The sequence below is a fragment of the Taurulus bubalis genome (assembly GCF_910589615.1).
Source record: "Taurulus bubalis genome assembly, chromosome: 3".
NCBI classification, from domain to species: domain Eukaryota; kingdom Metazoa; phylum Chordata; class Actinopteri; order Perciformes; family Cottidae; genus Taurulus; species Taurulus bubalis.
Window position 1 is genome coordinate 11,175,498 of NC_136591.1, and position 14,167 is coordinate 11,189,664.

At 43.5% G+C, this 14,167-nt stretch overlaps 1 protein-coding gene across 1 annotated transcript in view; it reads right to left on the minus strand.

The window, feature by feature from the left end:
• The window catches only part of ppp2r5b (protein phosphatase 2, regulatory subunit B', beta), a gene marked incomplete at both ends in the record, with an annotated part of 29,983 nt that extends 26,345 nt beyond the window's left edge, over positions 1–3,638 (minus strand). The window contains one exon of the mRNA XM_079216320.1: positions 3,446–3,638. Coding sequence (XP_079072446.1) covers positions 3,446–3,638 — 193 coding nt within the window. The remainder of the gene's footprint in view (positions 1–3,445) is intronic.
• Between the last annotated feature and the right edge of the window lie 10,529 nt (positions 3,639–14,167).

The window sequence follows — 14,167 nt, forward strand, 5'->3', positions numbered from 1 at the left end:
CAAAGGAAGTGATCAATCTCTTGAGAATAAAAAACACAAGTGCCGACTGAAAGACGAGGAGGTGTGGGGTGGGCTAGGATGCTGTGTTTTTATGACATACACCTTCAAGTAAAAAACTGTATAAACTGGTAAATGCAACAACTAGCACTGGTCCAAGAACACAGTGTACAGAAAGGGATGAAATGCCGGTGCTTGTGTTTGCTGCAGGCATGTGGACCAACATGAATACACTGTAAAATGGATTAACCGGACCCTTTCTCCTTCACCCTACATCTGTGGATGTAATGGCTGCCTTGACCATCACTGCTACTCTGTTATTGGTTGGTTCAGTGCAACAACTACATTTAGCTGGGCAATCGACCAATTAATTGACTTGTGTTTGTTCCTCCAAACTTCTATAAGCCTGCCTCGTGTGCTCGTCCTACAAAAATGTCTCCTGTGCCTTGTCTTGTCGTTACAAAACGTAATTTTTAAAGGCTGATCTGTTTCACACTCTACTGATGACAGATCTGGAAAGATGCAAGCGATGACTTCTTGTTGATTGAGGCTAGTAATCAGTATGTCTGCCTCTTCTTTGATGGATTTAGTCCTGTTTTTGTTTGAATTGGTCCTTAATATTGAGCTTCTTGCTCTTTCTGAGACTAATATAATGTTCCCTGTTGGTAGTTTTAAGCGTTCCCTGTTGTCAAACCATCGCAGCTGTGCTGGAAATTGACTTTTTTTGCTAGTTGTTTATAATACAACATCAAACAACAAAAATTATCCTTGAGAAGGCAATGTAAGGACGGATTTACCAGCTTTTTCTTTCGTCACATCTTCATTGTTATAGGCCTTTTATATGTCTTTCTGTGTCTATTTTGTTTCCCATTCAGCCTGAAACTGCGAGCAAGAATGAAGCTTTGCTCGGGGCTTAAAGTGAAAGAGACGTGGCGTTTGTTAACAGCAGGAGTAGTTCAAATTAACAATGGGAATGTGATTCCCTTGAGGGAAAAACACCCACAAGTCTGCCTACACTTGGCCTACATACTGCTCGTTGCAGACTTCCCCTCGCCAGGCTGTTCTCCTGCGTCGGTGCTGCAGGATCTTACTATCAGTTCCTCCTGGGGATCCAGAAACAATGCCGCAGCGGTGCAGCAGCCATGTGATAACTGGGTCTTCAGTCTATGAAGGCCACAGCACGCATGCACGGGGAGGTCTGAACCGAAGGTGTTGTAAAAGCGCAACAAAAGCCCTGCTTCCTTCACCATGCTGCACACACCCACAGCTCACGGGCTCGAGAGGAAGTCGCAGATGGTGAAATGAGGTGTAAAAACACATCCACGCAGCCCTCTGAAAGCAGACAGGTCTTCTCTTCATCGAGGGTTAATGGGACGAGATTGCAGGCTACGTGAAAGGGGGAGTAACCTTATAAAGAGGGGTCAGAGGCATATATGAAGACTTACAATGCACACAGGGTGACCAGGAAAGAGACAGAAGACACGCAAGGTGAGGACGAGGGGCAGATGAATAGAAAGTGATATAGAACAGCTATTTAGAAAAGGGGAAGTTGTGTGAAGTGAAGTTTTGTTTACTGTGTGAACCATGGGAAAAAGGACACAAATATGGGTTTGACAACTCTGATATGTAATCACTGTGTAATCACAAAGTCTTGCAAAGCAACTGTGCGGTACGGGACAGCTCTTAGATACACAACAACATCGAGTTTGCTAAAATGAGTTAACGTTTAGCCACTAAAAGCTTCTGGTCACAGCAGACCAAGTGAGACGTCGCAGCAAAGCCTCTCCGGGTGTATCGAGTTAAAGGGTTCTCCGGAATTAAACTTTTCATTTGTACGAGGAAGAGTGTGTCATTTCTTCATTCAGAAATCAAATAGTGTGGCTTTAATATATGAGCACCGTTTCATAATATGCCTGTTCTTTTTCGGCCACTACACATGCTGATGTTTACTCTCAGGTTGCAACTAACTATCATGTTGAATATGGATTCATGTGTCATACCCTGAGTACCCTGAGTTTGAGGTCACAACATTTTTTGTTTTGTCGAAACACTTCAGATATTCAATCTAAAGCTGTATTAAACCGGAAAATATTTACATTTAGGAAGCTGGAACCAATATTATTATTTTCTTTTGCTTAACAAATTGCCCAAAATCGATTACAAAATGTTTTGCCGATTACACCATACTTTCATCATCTTTTTCTCACTGTATGCACCCCACCCAGACCCGTCCTGTGGGTTGAGCAGGTGGGCCTATAGGAGACAGCACTATATTGAAAATGAAAGCAAATGGGCTCCATTGCTTTCCAGTCTCCAGCCTTCATTGTGAGAGGTTATTGAACGAGCTCCCATAGATCAAAGTGGTCTCTGTGTGGTAACAGCAGCTCTGGGATTAGAGCTATACGGCAACAACAGACCTGCAAATAGTGCACCTCTGACTGCCTTTATGAGGGATGTCAGGATACATACACAAAGCCACAAAGTCGACCAGTATGTTGTGTCCTCTGTGTGTTTTTGTTTGAGGTTCATCTAATGAGCCAATTAAGACAGGCAGTGGTCTGACAAGGAGAAAGGCCCCGTAATGGTGAGATGCTTCTTCCATTTCCCAATCAGACCAGCTGATGCTTGCAGTCCACATCGAGCTCAGTGACGATGCCTTCGTGAACTTCGTTTAAAGCATATTTTCTTTTCTTTTTAAACACACACTAACTTTGTCAACCCTTCTACAACGTGATTTGGTAGTTATATTTCCTTTGATCTTCTTCTGCTGCAACAATAACCAAATATCAATATTATCCAATGATTAGAGGGTGCGGAATATATAATTTATATAATGGCTTAGTCGAGTGACAGAAGATGTATATTAAAGTTTTGATAATCTATTAACCATTCACCGATTTGAGCTTCTAAGGATTTGCGGGATTTTTCTGTTTTGAATTGAAAACTGAATTCATTTTGGTTTCTTCCTGTTGGTCAAAACAAGACCGAAGACGTCACCTTGGACTCTGGGAAACTTGGATGGACATTTTTTCCTCTTTTCTGTAATTTCACTGACAAATGTTTAATTATTCATGAAACAAATTGTGTGTTGCAGCCTTAAAAAAAATGAAAATATCCCAACAACAAGCCTTTAAAAGAATCCTAAACCAGACCGGCTCCTATCAGATAATAAATCAAAGCTCTCACCTCTGTGAGGTAGAAAGGACAGAGGACAATATGTACTACTGGACGCCTCTCAAAGAGAAAATACAAAAACCTTCCCCAGAGTACTGATCAACTGGTGTCTTGTGTAAAGTCAGGCGATGGACTCCACCTTCATCTCGAGGTGTTTAAACAATGAAGACATATAAAGTGAGAACAGTGAGTTGATGGTGACCTTGTTGGACTCTTTATCCTCTGATAGGCCTTTCGCTGTAACACATTGGCCCGCGTGGCTGCAGTGCCTCACCTTTGAGCAGGGGCAGTGGGGTGAGCTCCACCTGGGAGCTCTGGTAGCGGAACTGGGACGAGCTGTGGGACCTCCTCTGCCGGGCTCTGCGCATCGACCTCCGCGGAAAGCCATCCACTTTCTCCGCGGACGGCACCGAGAAGCTGGTCGTCGGCGAGGACGGGCTGGTCGGGGGCAGCTTGGTCGTCTCCATGATGGCTGTGGATGGCGGTGGTGGTGCGTGCCTTTGCGCGTGTGAGTGCGTCTCACAAGGCGCCTGGATGTAGTGAATGGAGGAAAGGATGAAGGAGTGGGTGTTTTTTTTCTGAATCACACACGGATTATCAACTGATCAGAATGAATAGACGCTTCGGGGTGGATGAGGAAGAGCAGGAGAGAGGGGAGGAGGGGGAGGGAGATAAAGGGGGGAGCCGGTGCAGAGGCGGAGGAGAGGTGACGAGAGGAGAGAGATTCTCTGGAAGTCCAGTCCCGTGCTGTGCTGTGCGCCTCGCTGTCTATCAGAGCCGGACAGGAAATGGCAGCGGCAGCATCAGCATCATCATCGTCCCAGATTCCTCTGTTTATTTCACGCACAAGATGAAAAGTCGCTTGTGTATCATCCCCGTGGAGGAGTAGCCTGTGCAGCTACCAGATGATGCTCAGACAGGCGCGTCTCCTCACTCACACACACACACATACACACACACACATACACACACACACACGCCTCTCTGCTGCTGTATTGGCGTCACACACACACAGACTAAGTCATCGGCCTAAATTTGGAAATGTATTTCTAGAACGGAGCTCCTCACGTAAAGAAACCGCTGTAATCAAACGCAGATTAACCTCCTCCTGATTATCCAGCTCGAAAAAACAAAAACAAAAAAAACGGAACCCAGGTCAGTTTATAGCTTATTCTCCTCGAAGATGCTCCTCATCAATACAATCAGTGATCGGTCCTGGCGGTGGATGATGATATCATAAAATCATCAATCTGGGCCCACCTCGGCTGCCGCATCACTGTTGTCCTTTTCGCTGTTCTTTAACGGATCCTCTTTCGACCGTCCAAACGGCCGCACCTGCTTATTTGTTATTTTGTTCTCTCTCAAAGGTGGAAAATGTTGTTTTCGTCGCGGTTTCAACCCCTCCGAACAATCTCCTCCTCCTCCTGCTGCCGTCCTCCAACCGTATCAGGGCGGGGAAACAAGCGCTCCCTCACCGCGCAGACATGTGCAGGTCCTCCGCCAGCGACACCGAGCCCCGCTGCAGCGCTCCGTCTCTCCCTCCGCGGTGAGAGAGAAAGAAAACAGAAGAATAACCGGAGAGCAGCCGCTCCTCCTGCAAAGCCTGAAGTGGGGGGGAAAGACTGAAGGCCCGTGTTATACAATAGCACCCCGTCTATGTCTGTCAGACTGACGCGTTTTGCTCCTGTCCCCCTTCTCGGTTCCCGTTATCCGGTTGTCCTACAGCGCCTCGCCGAGCTGCGTCAAGAGGCACGCAGTGAGTCAGGAAAACACCGGAAACTAGGCATCAGTGCTTTCAAAATAAAAATGGGAGATAGAGAAAACAAAAGCGTGTTGCTTTTCACTGGATTACTGGGGCAAAAATGAGATACCGGGTCTGAAATGGGCTTCCTTGCTGTGCTATCCACAGAGCCTGTTTAGACATATTGCAGTGATTTGATTCAACACAATATGCACACTTCAAGCAGAGCAGAAATTATAAAGATATTTTAAAACATGCCCTCAAAATGCATGTGAAGGCTTTAATCATGGTAGTTCATGTTTTGCTGTCGTAGGCTAACAATAGGCCTATTCTCAAAGAAAGTTACAACTAATAAATTTACCAATCGCTACAGTGAATTTGAGGTGTTTTGGTGCCCAACTGGGAGTCACTTGGACTGTTGCCCATTGTAGGGACAATCCTGTATTGACAGTTGTCTATAAATATGATTCACAGAGATCATCTTGTTTATTAGCACATGCTATATATATATATATATATATATACCTTTCCATCCAATCCATCACAAAATAATTAAGGTTGACAAAAACATCATGTAGAGATTGGGAAGATATTGTTTGACAATAACTACTGATTGATTATAAACTTGAAAAGTCTGATACAAATACAGCAACGTTGTCAACACACAGCTGTGATTTTGGTCAAGAAAAACAAATCTCGTTTTATGAATTTGTCATTGTCATATATATATATATATATATATATATATATATATATATATATATATGTATATATGTATATATACATATATATATATATATATATATATATATATGTGTGTGCAATTACAGGGTTAGGGTTAGGGTTAGGGTTCAAGTCTTGTTAACTTCTTTCCACCAACAGTGCATGTGAATGTTTTTAAAAGGCACAAAGCACAATATAGGCAAACAACAGTAAGTGAGCATTGGGAGCTAAAGTATCCCTGGGGGATAAACTAGGGCCAGCAGTGTGAGACTCAAAACTCCAACCTTTTTATTCAGGATGCCAGAAGGCAGCGTTTCTGCAGCAAAACACATGAATGTATAAAAATAAAAAAAACGATTGCACTGGAGTTCCTCAAGGCAGATTCCGCATCTAATAGCATTCAATCGCTCAACTCGAATACAGCTAAACCCGTAGGCCTATATTTAAAGGGTCATGTGAGAGAAATATACATATGCTAACATTAAGACTTAACACTGAAATACAATGCTGAGGGAGTATTGACGGAGAAGGGGTCATGATCATCTGTGCCACGGGATCAGTGGACAGATGGTTTCCATATGAAGAATTTGCAATCAAAATGTTCTCTCTACTTTGTAATTTTAGGACATTTTAGCCTATATATATGCTGAATAGCAGTTATTCTCTTTCTATTCAACATAATCATCGCTTTCGCCCATCATTTCTCCTGCTATTATCCCCAGATGAATATAGCCCAGAAATATTCCAACCCTGTGCATGACCAGAGACCGTTACAGCTAATGTTTTCTCCTCAGACCTGATAAATAAACATTAGAACACCCTGGTGAGTATTTAACTTAATAAAGTGATCAAACCCACCAGGATCTTCAATGCACATCATAGTCTGTCCAGAAGCGAGAAGCCGCACAGTAAAGGTTTGATCAGTGCCACACTTTAGCCATACAGATAAAAATGTCTTTGAGGCGCCTTAGTAACGGTTTTATTTTGAAAGCAGTGACCGGATGCTAACTGGTTTCAGTCGGACAGTCTTGCCGCTGGTTCCTCAGCCTAAAGGTGGTGCAAGGAGAGAGAGGAATGAGGCTCCTCAATGCGGATGACGCTATAGGATGGATTTATTTATTTATTTGCCTTTATTCATGTGGCGTGGCTGTGCCTCTTAAACCCGGTTAATTTGGAACAGATGAGTCATAAATGCATCGCGCTCTTTGCTGCCTATATGCATCACCTCTGGCTGCGGTCTCATCCGGTTATGAAATGAACCCCCCTTCTATCCTCCAGCAGCGCATCGCTCATCAGTGTCTCGGTCTCTGACTCCCCCATTCCTCCCCCTCCCTTTCCCCATTCTCCTCGCTTCCTATTTGAGGTGAGCGTCCCCGCGCGCGTGCGTGCGTGTTGATTGCGCGTGTGCGCGGGGTTGTAGTTGGCTTGTGAGGATCAATTCCCCCATCCATTGTTCCTGTCTTCACTAAGCCACTTGTTCTCTCCCTCACACGCGCACATGCACACGCACTCAAAAGCGCAATTATCCACGCGCTTCCATCTCCCTCTCAAAGTCACACCTTGGCTGGCAGTGGATGGGTTGGTGCTTGTGTGCTTGCGCTGGCAGCCTTGAACCCTCCTTCGTGCCCTTCTCACCATAAACACGCTCCAGCCTTATAATCTTATATTCAGTACAAGGGCGTGCGTAATACCACGCGCCTGCGCCCCATTCTCCTCCTCCTCCTCCTCCTCTATGTTGTGTCGCAGATGAGCTCAGCCGGTTGCCTCCTGGGAAAAACACCGGGAGGACCGGACCGGCAGTCCGGTAAGAGGCTGAGCGCGCTGCCGGGCTGCTCGTCTGTTCCGTCCCCACCAGAGGCTGTTAATACGGCTCTGACATTTAGACTCTTTGGTTAACGGCACTCTATTATTACATTGTATACTCCACAGCTGAGATAATCCATCAAACATCTTCTGAAGTCCATATTCAATCTGGGAACATTTGTCTGCATTCTAATAATAGACGGTATAATCTATTAACAAGACTACAGAGGCTATGTGAGGCTGCACGTGTCACATGCAGGGCTCTGAGCGACACATGTTGGCAAACATGCTCACAATGACCCTCTGTAGATGAGCATGTTTGTGTGCTAAGATGTATATGAGCACAAAATACAGCTGAGGCTGATGGGAGAATGTGTGGCTATAAAATATGTTTTGTCACACAAAGTATTGGAAAAATTCAAATTTGAACCCGATAAAAGGCGCTGGAGGAAGATTAAAAGGATCACCAAAGTTATTCCAATTCTTCCTCAGGGGAACATGAATGTTTGCACAAAATGTCATGGCAACCGACTGTGACCGTGACTAAAAAAAAAATACATGACGCCATAAGGTGTTGTCCTCTGGGGACCATGCATATCTAGTACAATATATCGTAACACCCAATAGGTGTTGGGATATTTGGATCTGAACAGAACATTTTCCAAAAGTCCACAAATTCAGTTACAGCCATGTCCATCTAAAGTTTGCTAACATGCACCATCAGCAACCGACCACCAGATAAACCAGCAACAGCACCGACCAATGGTGTGTTTTACTGCTAATTATTTTAAAGTGTCCTTAGTACGAAGACTAATGTCTTATTTGTTCTTTTAAAAGTTACAAAGCATCATATTAGATTGTAGTTGTATATTATATTAGAACATTGAAATAGTTTAGAGAACAGAATTGTAAATTAAGCAAAAGTGAAATAAAATGTTTCAATAATGTTTTTATTTGCAATTAACTTTTCTATTTAAACCAGTATCACAACATACACTTAATAATTTTAAACTTGTTAAATAGAACATATTCCTAGTACACACAAACACACACACAGCGTCATACAGAATCATAAACAATTGAAACACAATCATGGTGCATAAGCACGCTATGAATCTAGAAAGAAAATACAATTAATTTCTTTCCAGCAGTGCTTCCTCTTCAACCAGTTGGAGCGTCCCATGTTATTTTACTGCCAGTTACAGAAGTAAAATAGAAAAATTAAGTTATTGCTCTCATTTGTCTCACTTGAAATGAACACGATGAGGGAATTATGAATGACAAAACTTTTTGTTTTTACTGTAAACCCACTGAGAGGTGTTAGCGGGCCCCTGTGGGCCCCTAGTTGTCACTACATTCTCCTTGTAATCATGTGGTGATTAACTCCTAGGGGGGCCCAGGGCTAAGAGAAAGAGCCTTGAGCACTTTTTAACCCGCTGTTTAGCACACATTTATTTGTAATATTAACTTTGATAGCGGTAGACACATAAATAATAGATAGCCAAACTATTTGCAATTATTCAAATCCACAAACCATAGGACACATTCAATCTGGGGACTCTGGGCCCCTGAGGGTCACTGGACCCAGGCAGTCACCCACTTTGTCTGGTTGGTGATCCCCTCTTGAATGCAAAGCTGGCAAAATACCTAAATTAATGATAAATCATGCAGTAGCATAATTACAGTAAGAAGAAATTATACAATTATATTAAATGAAGTGAGGAAGGAACTATATAACTATACATGTATATAATTATATAAAAATAAATAATTGTAGCTTTAAAAAAACTAACCATTAGCAAATTTACTAATGTAAATTATCAATAGCAGCAACATATGTGAGACTGTGTTCAAATTTAAAAAGAGGAAAGAATAAAAAACTACAGAATAAGGTTTCCTGCGTTGAATCTTTAACTTCCAGTCACAGAGGGCAATTTCTCCTCATGACAGTTCCTTGAAGTGGAAAGGAAGTGAGTACTCTACCCAATCTAAAATTACAAGCCCAAATTTTAAATGTTGAGTTATGGTTTTGGGGCGTTTGTTCTCTGGATTAAAGAAGAGATCCCGCCGATCTACCTGATTAATTTGAAACAATAGCATAGTTGGTTAACGTTTCATCTCCAGGGGCTTGTATACTATGGACTCACAAATAGCTAATTGTACAGTCTTGAGCCCGTTATCCTGCAAAATTAGAGATTTGAGCATCTGACTCCAGCCTCCAAAACCTCCGCAAGGCGTTCTAGGCGTTGTCTTCTCTCTTGGCCGCTATGAGAAGGAAACGGGAGGCTTTCGAATTGAGAACAGGAAGCTTGCGTTACATTTTACATTTACACACATCTAACTAACATATGCTATAGGTTGCACTGTGGGAAGGCCACAATGGAGCTTGACCAACACTAACCCTAAAAGCTGTATGTCTGCTTGTGCTGTACTGGCTTTGACCATTTTGTCTTTAATTTGGCTATTGTGAGACCATCGACTTTGTGGAAGCTCCAAACTAACTCACACGTGTCCCTTTAAGAAGATGAAACCTATTAAGAGCAACATATGGTTCCTATACATCCCAACATATCTATAAATCAGTCAGGTTGCATCTTTCAGTTGGCGCTGTAGCTGCTCTGCAGAGTTTGATTAAACTGCTCTAAATATAACAATATATGAAAAGGAAACTCGTCTTCCTTTGCTTTGTGACGTGTAGTGCTACTAGTGACTCCCACTTAGTATCCAATCATTGTGCTCCAGGAACTCAGAGAGGGAGAGATCTCTTGAGGTATCCCCCAACAGTGGCAGTGAGGCTGGGAGCTGCGGGCCTGGTTCACCAAAGCTGCTGGAGGTAGTCTGAGACACATTCAGGGGACTCGGGACGGTGAGCATGGAAAGCAGAGACGAACGATGGCGCGTGACTTGTGGACTATAACTTGGCTTTAAGGCAAAAGCAGGGGCAGGAGACGACTGGGGAGGAAGATCTTGAAGAGTTGGCGGTAAAAGAGAACACGGCAGGCTCATGGGACAATCTAGATGTGCGTTTTCAGCCGCCAATTGGGATTTAAAGGGAACTACATTAGAAGAAGCAGGACGAAAAGAAGCTTGTGTCATTAGAAATTCATTCAGTGCACCAGGATGAAGAGGAGAGACGCGAGCGCTTGCCAACGTTGAAGAGCTTCTGTGGACAGCGCCTGACCTCGAGGGCGCCGAGTGTGAAACGAGGCCGGTGCAGACAGGCGGAACATTTGTCGGCCTCGATGCGATTAGAGAAAGGGAATCTCCGCTGAACAGAGAGCAAGGAGTCGGGACCGCGGAGAAAGAGACGGAGTCGGGAGCTGTCACCGAGCTGGAGGAGGTGAAGAGTTCAGCAGACGAGCCGTGAGGCAAGTCTAATGTTATGGGTGCTGGAGGAGGTAAAGATGAGAGCTGTGCGCTCTCAACACAGTCATGGATTTGAAGGCCCAGGCTGGAGGTTAAGAAGGTGGAGAGTGAAGGGGCAGCAGGGAAGGTGGAGCGTGAGGCCCTGGGAGGGTCTCCGGGGGGGCTGGAGTTGGACCGCCGGCCAGCCGAAGAGGAAACCGAGAGGCGGCTTGTCGAGCTGGAGGCGGAGACTTTGAGACAGCATAACGGCTCGTGGCGCTCCAGAGCTGTCGTATAGAGGTGGAGGTCTTTTTTCAATGCGGCGATCTCCTTTTTAATAGCCGAGTTGGATCGCTCCAGAGACTGGAGCTCCTAATGAGAAGAGGGTGACGGGGAGCAGGAAGACAGGGCAAGACAGACAGGGGAGGAGGGGAAAAAGAGTTAATGTCAGTTTAGTCATGTCTATCTTTATTATCCCTCAGAGTGGCACTCATAAGCCATAAAAAATGATTACAGACATACATCAAAAGACATCCCACACATTACAGCCAAGCAATCCTCACCAAGGCACCCTTCTTTAAGAGTTTTCTTGATCGTGTAATAGAAAGCACAACAGCCATAGTGTCGATGCTGCACGGACAAAGTCGGAACCTCGAAGGAGAACTGAAATATTGCTCATGTGTGACGATACTGCAACTTCAGCACGACAGGAGAGAGTGGGTGGAGAGAGCAACAAAAAAGAAGGTGATTCTCTGCTGATCGCTGCAGAGTTAGTACGATTTATTTGTTGAATTAAGAGTCGAAATGTGGTTAGAAACCCTGGAAAAATGAAGCCGTTCTTATTTAGAGTTTCTAGAATTGTTTCCTGCTTTATCAATCAACTAAACTCTGGCTGTTATGGCCTCATTAAGCTTCAGTGCAGCCTGAAATCACTTCTCCACAGCAGCCCATATTCATCTCCATTGAGCCCCAATGACTGCAAGTACAGACTTGAATAACGCGCAGAAGAAGAGTGTCTCCCTTCAGAGAGACTATTTATACTATATTCCCCCCAAGGTCACAGTCAAAGGCGCAGTGCTGTTCTTCACATGCGCTGACCCCTTTAACCATGAACTGTTGAACTATTTTTCGTGATTCTCACTGGCTCGTGGCAGCGATGCTTCTTCAAAATGAGCAGAACTGAAAGAGAAGCGAGAGAGAGAAAGTGAAAGTCTGGGCTCCTGCCACACAAAAGACACACGCCCATTCATAAATGTGGATAACACATACCTATCCAACCAGTTACAGCAGGTAGGTTCTGTTCGAGGAAAGTAAGACCAACTGTTATCAGGGACTAACAGAAACGTACCCAACCAGGTGTGAGGTGAACTACAGGTTTGATTTTCATATCATAACCAGGAGTCATATAACACATTTTATGGGTGTGTGTATCGAGACCCATTCATAGCCTGCGAGTAATAACCCCATGTGACACATTTATAAAAATGAGATTTTATTGTTTTCTATATACAAACAAAACCTCCAGATCAGGCTTTTACAAAAACAACTAATTGAGATTTAAGATTGAATCGGCTAAAAGGAATTCTTCCGACTTATTCACTTTAGACGAGAAGATCGATGCCACTCTCTTCACACATTTTTTCATATTTGTTGAAATTCTCTTTAGAGAATGTTAATTTTTATGTGAAATGACACAGAATGAAACAAACGGTGTGGTGAATATCATGAACAACAACAAAACAAATGTTAACACAAAACTAAACTTCATTGTCACCAAAAACGCAGAATACTAATTAACACCACATTTGTTCAAAAAGTCATGAAAAGAACCTCTTTTTTTTTTTTAGAGGAATGATTTTGTAATTATATCTGATTTTGCGTGTGTGTGTGTGTGTGTGTGTGTGTGTGTGTGTGTGTGTGTGTGTGTGTGTGTGTGTGTGTGTGTGTGTGTAACCCAACCTGTGGAATTTGTGCCTCAGGGGGAAAAAAACAGACAAAGGGGCAAGGATAGAAAAACAGAGGCGGGAGAGCGTGTGTGTGTGTGTGTGTGTGTGTGTGTGTGTGTGTGTGTGTGTGTGCGCGCGTGTGAGTGTGTGTGTGTGTGTGTGTGTGTGTGTGTGTGTGTGTGTGTTTAGGAAAGGGAGGGCTAATGGGGAGGGAATAGCAGAGAGGGAGTGGAAGCCCTTCTCCTAAAGCAGAGTGTTTACAAGAAATGGCTGTGAGCATATTGTCAGATTACACAAGACACACACACAGCCTATGGGTGAGATCGAAAGGGAGACACACTGAGTGAATGGGTGATGGTGGAAGGAAGGAAGGAAGAAAAGGGGAGAGGAGACACACAAAGTGAATATTTTCAAACCTCGTGAAGTTCGTCGGCTCTCTCCGTTTGCTTCCTGCGGCTCTTCCTCGCAGCGTTCCTGTTATTCTCTCGTCTTCCTCTCCCACTGCATTCCGTCCCTTCTTCTCGGTCCTGGACAGATACAGTGAAACACACTCATGAAGGATTCGTTACTCACTCACTCACTCAAGTGCCTGCTTCTGCTGTGGCCTTTTAGGGAATCATTTTTTCATGGCAGACATTTATAACTTCATGAAATTGCATGATTTCTTGAAGAGATGTCATAGTCCATGAGGTCATGAGACAAACCTATCACATGAAATTAACATGTGGTCTCTTAATTAAAACAGGAAGTCGTTCCTTTGTAGAGTGTGATGTTAGATTGAGGAGGAGGGCAAAACAACATTAAGCTTATGAAGCTTTCAAAGCTGCATCTAACTATTTCTTCCATGTGTTTGACTCAAATGGACCCCAAAGGGAACGTCTATATTAAATGTTTCTCAAGTCACCTGTTCTGAAAACCAGATAACATTGCATTTATTTGGTATGTGACACTTTTGTCAGAGTAAGTTGCAAACTCAACGAGCTGGATGTCAAATTGCCGGTGTCCCCTCTCAGCTAAACGACTAAAAGTATAATAATTACAAAAGGACAGGAGACTTTTTTAAGTAAAAAAATAAATAATCAGCGATGCGCTTTATCTTTATTTTTAGCAAATTTCAAGACGATGGGTGCAGCGTAGCTAGACTTCAACATGCAGAAATATTAATCCAGGCTGAAGCTAAGTGACAATCATTATCACCACAACATAATAATTGTTATATTCTAACAGCACATTACACTACAAAGTAGAAAGGAACGCTAGTGTTGCACTTTATGTCTTTTCAGACCACTTTTAGGTGTCTGGATGGTTCTCTTTTAAGTATTTTGGGACAATGTTTGCCTTTATTAAAAAGTGGACAGTTGAGGGGAATATCACATAAATATCACCATCTGGATCTGAGCTGGGGACCAATCACAGTAAGCCTCTCGAACCACAAGAT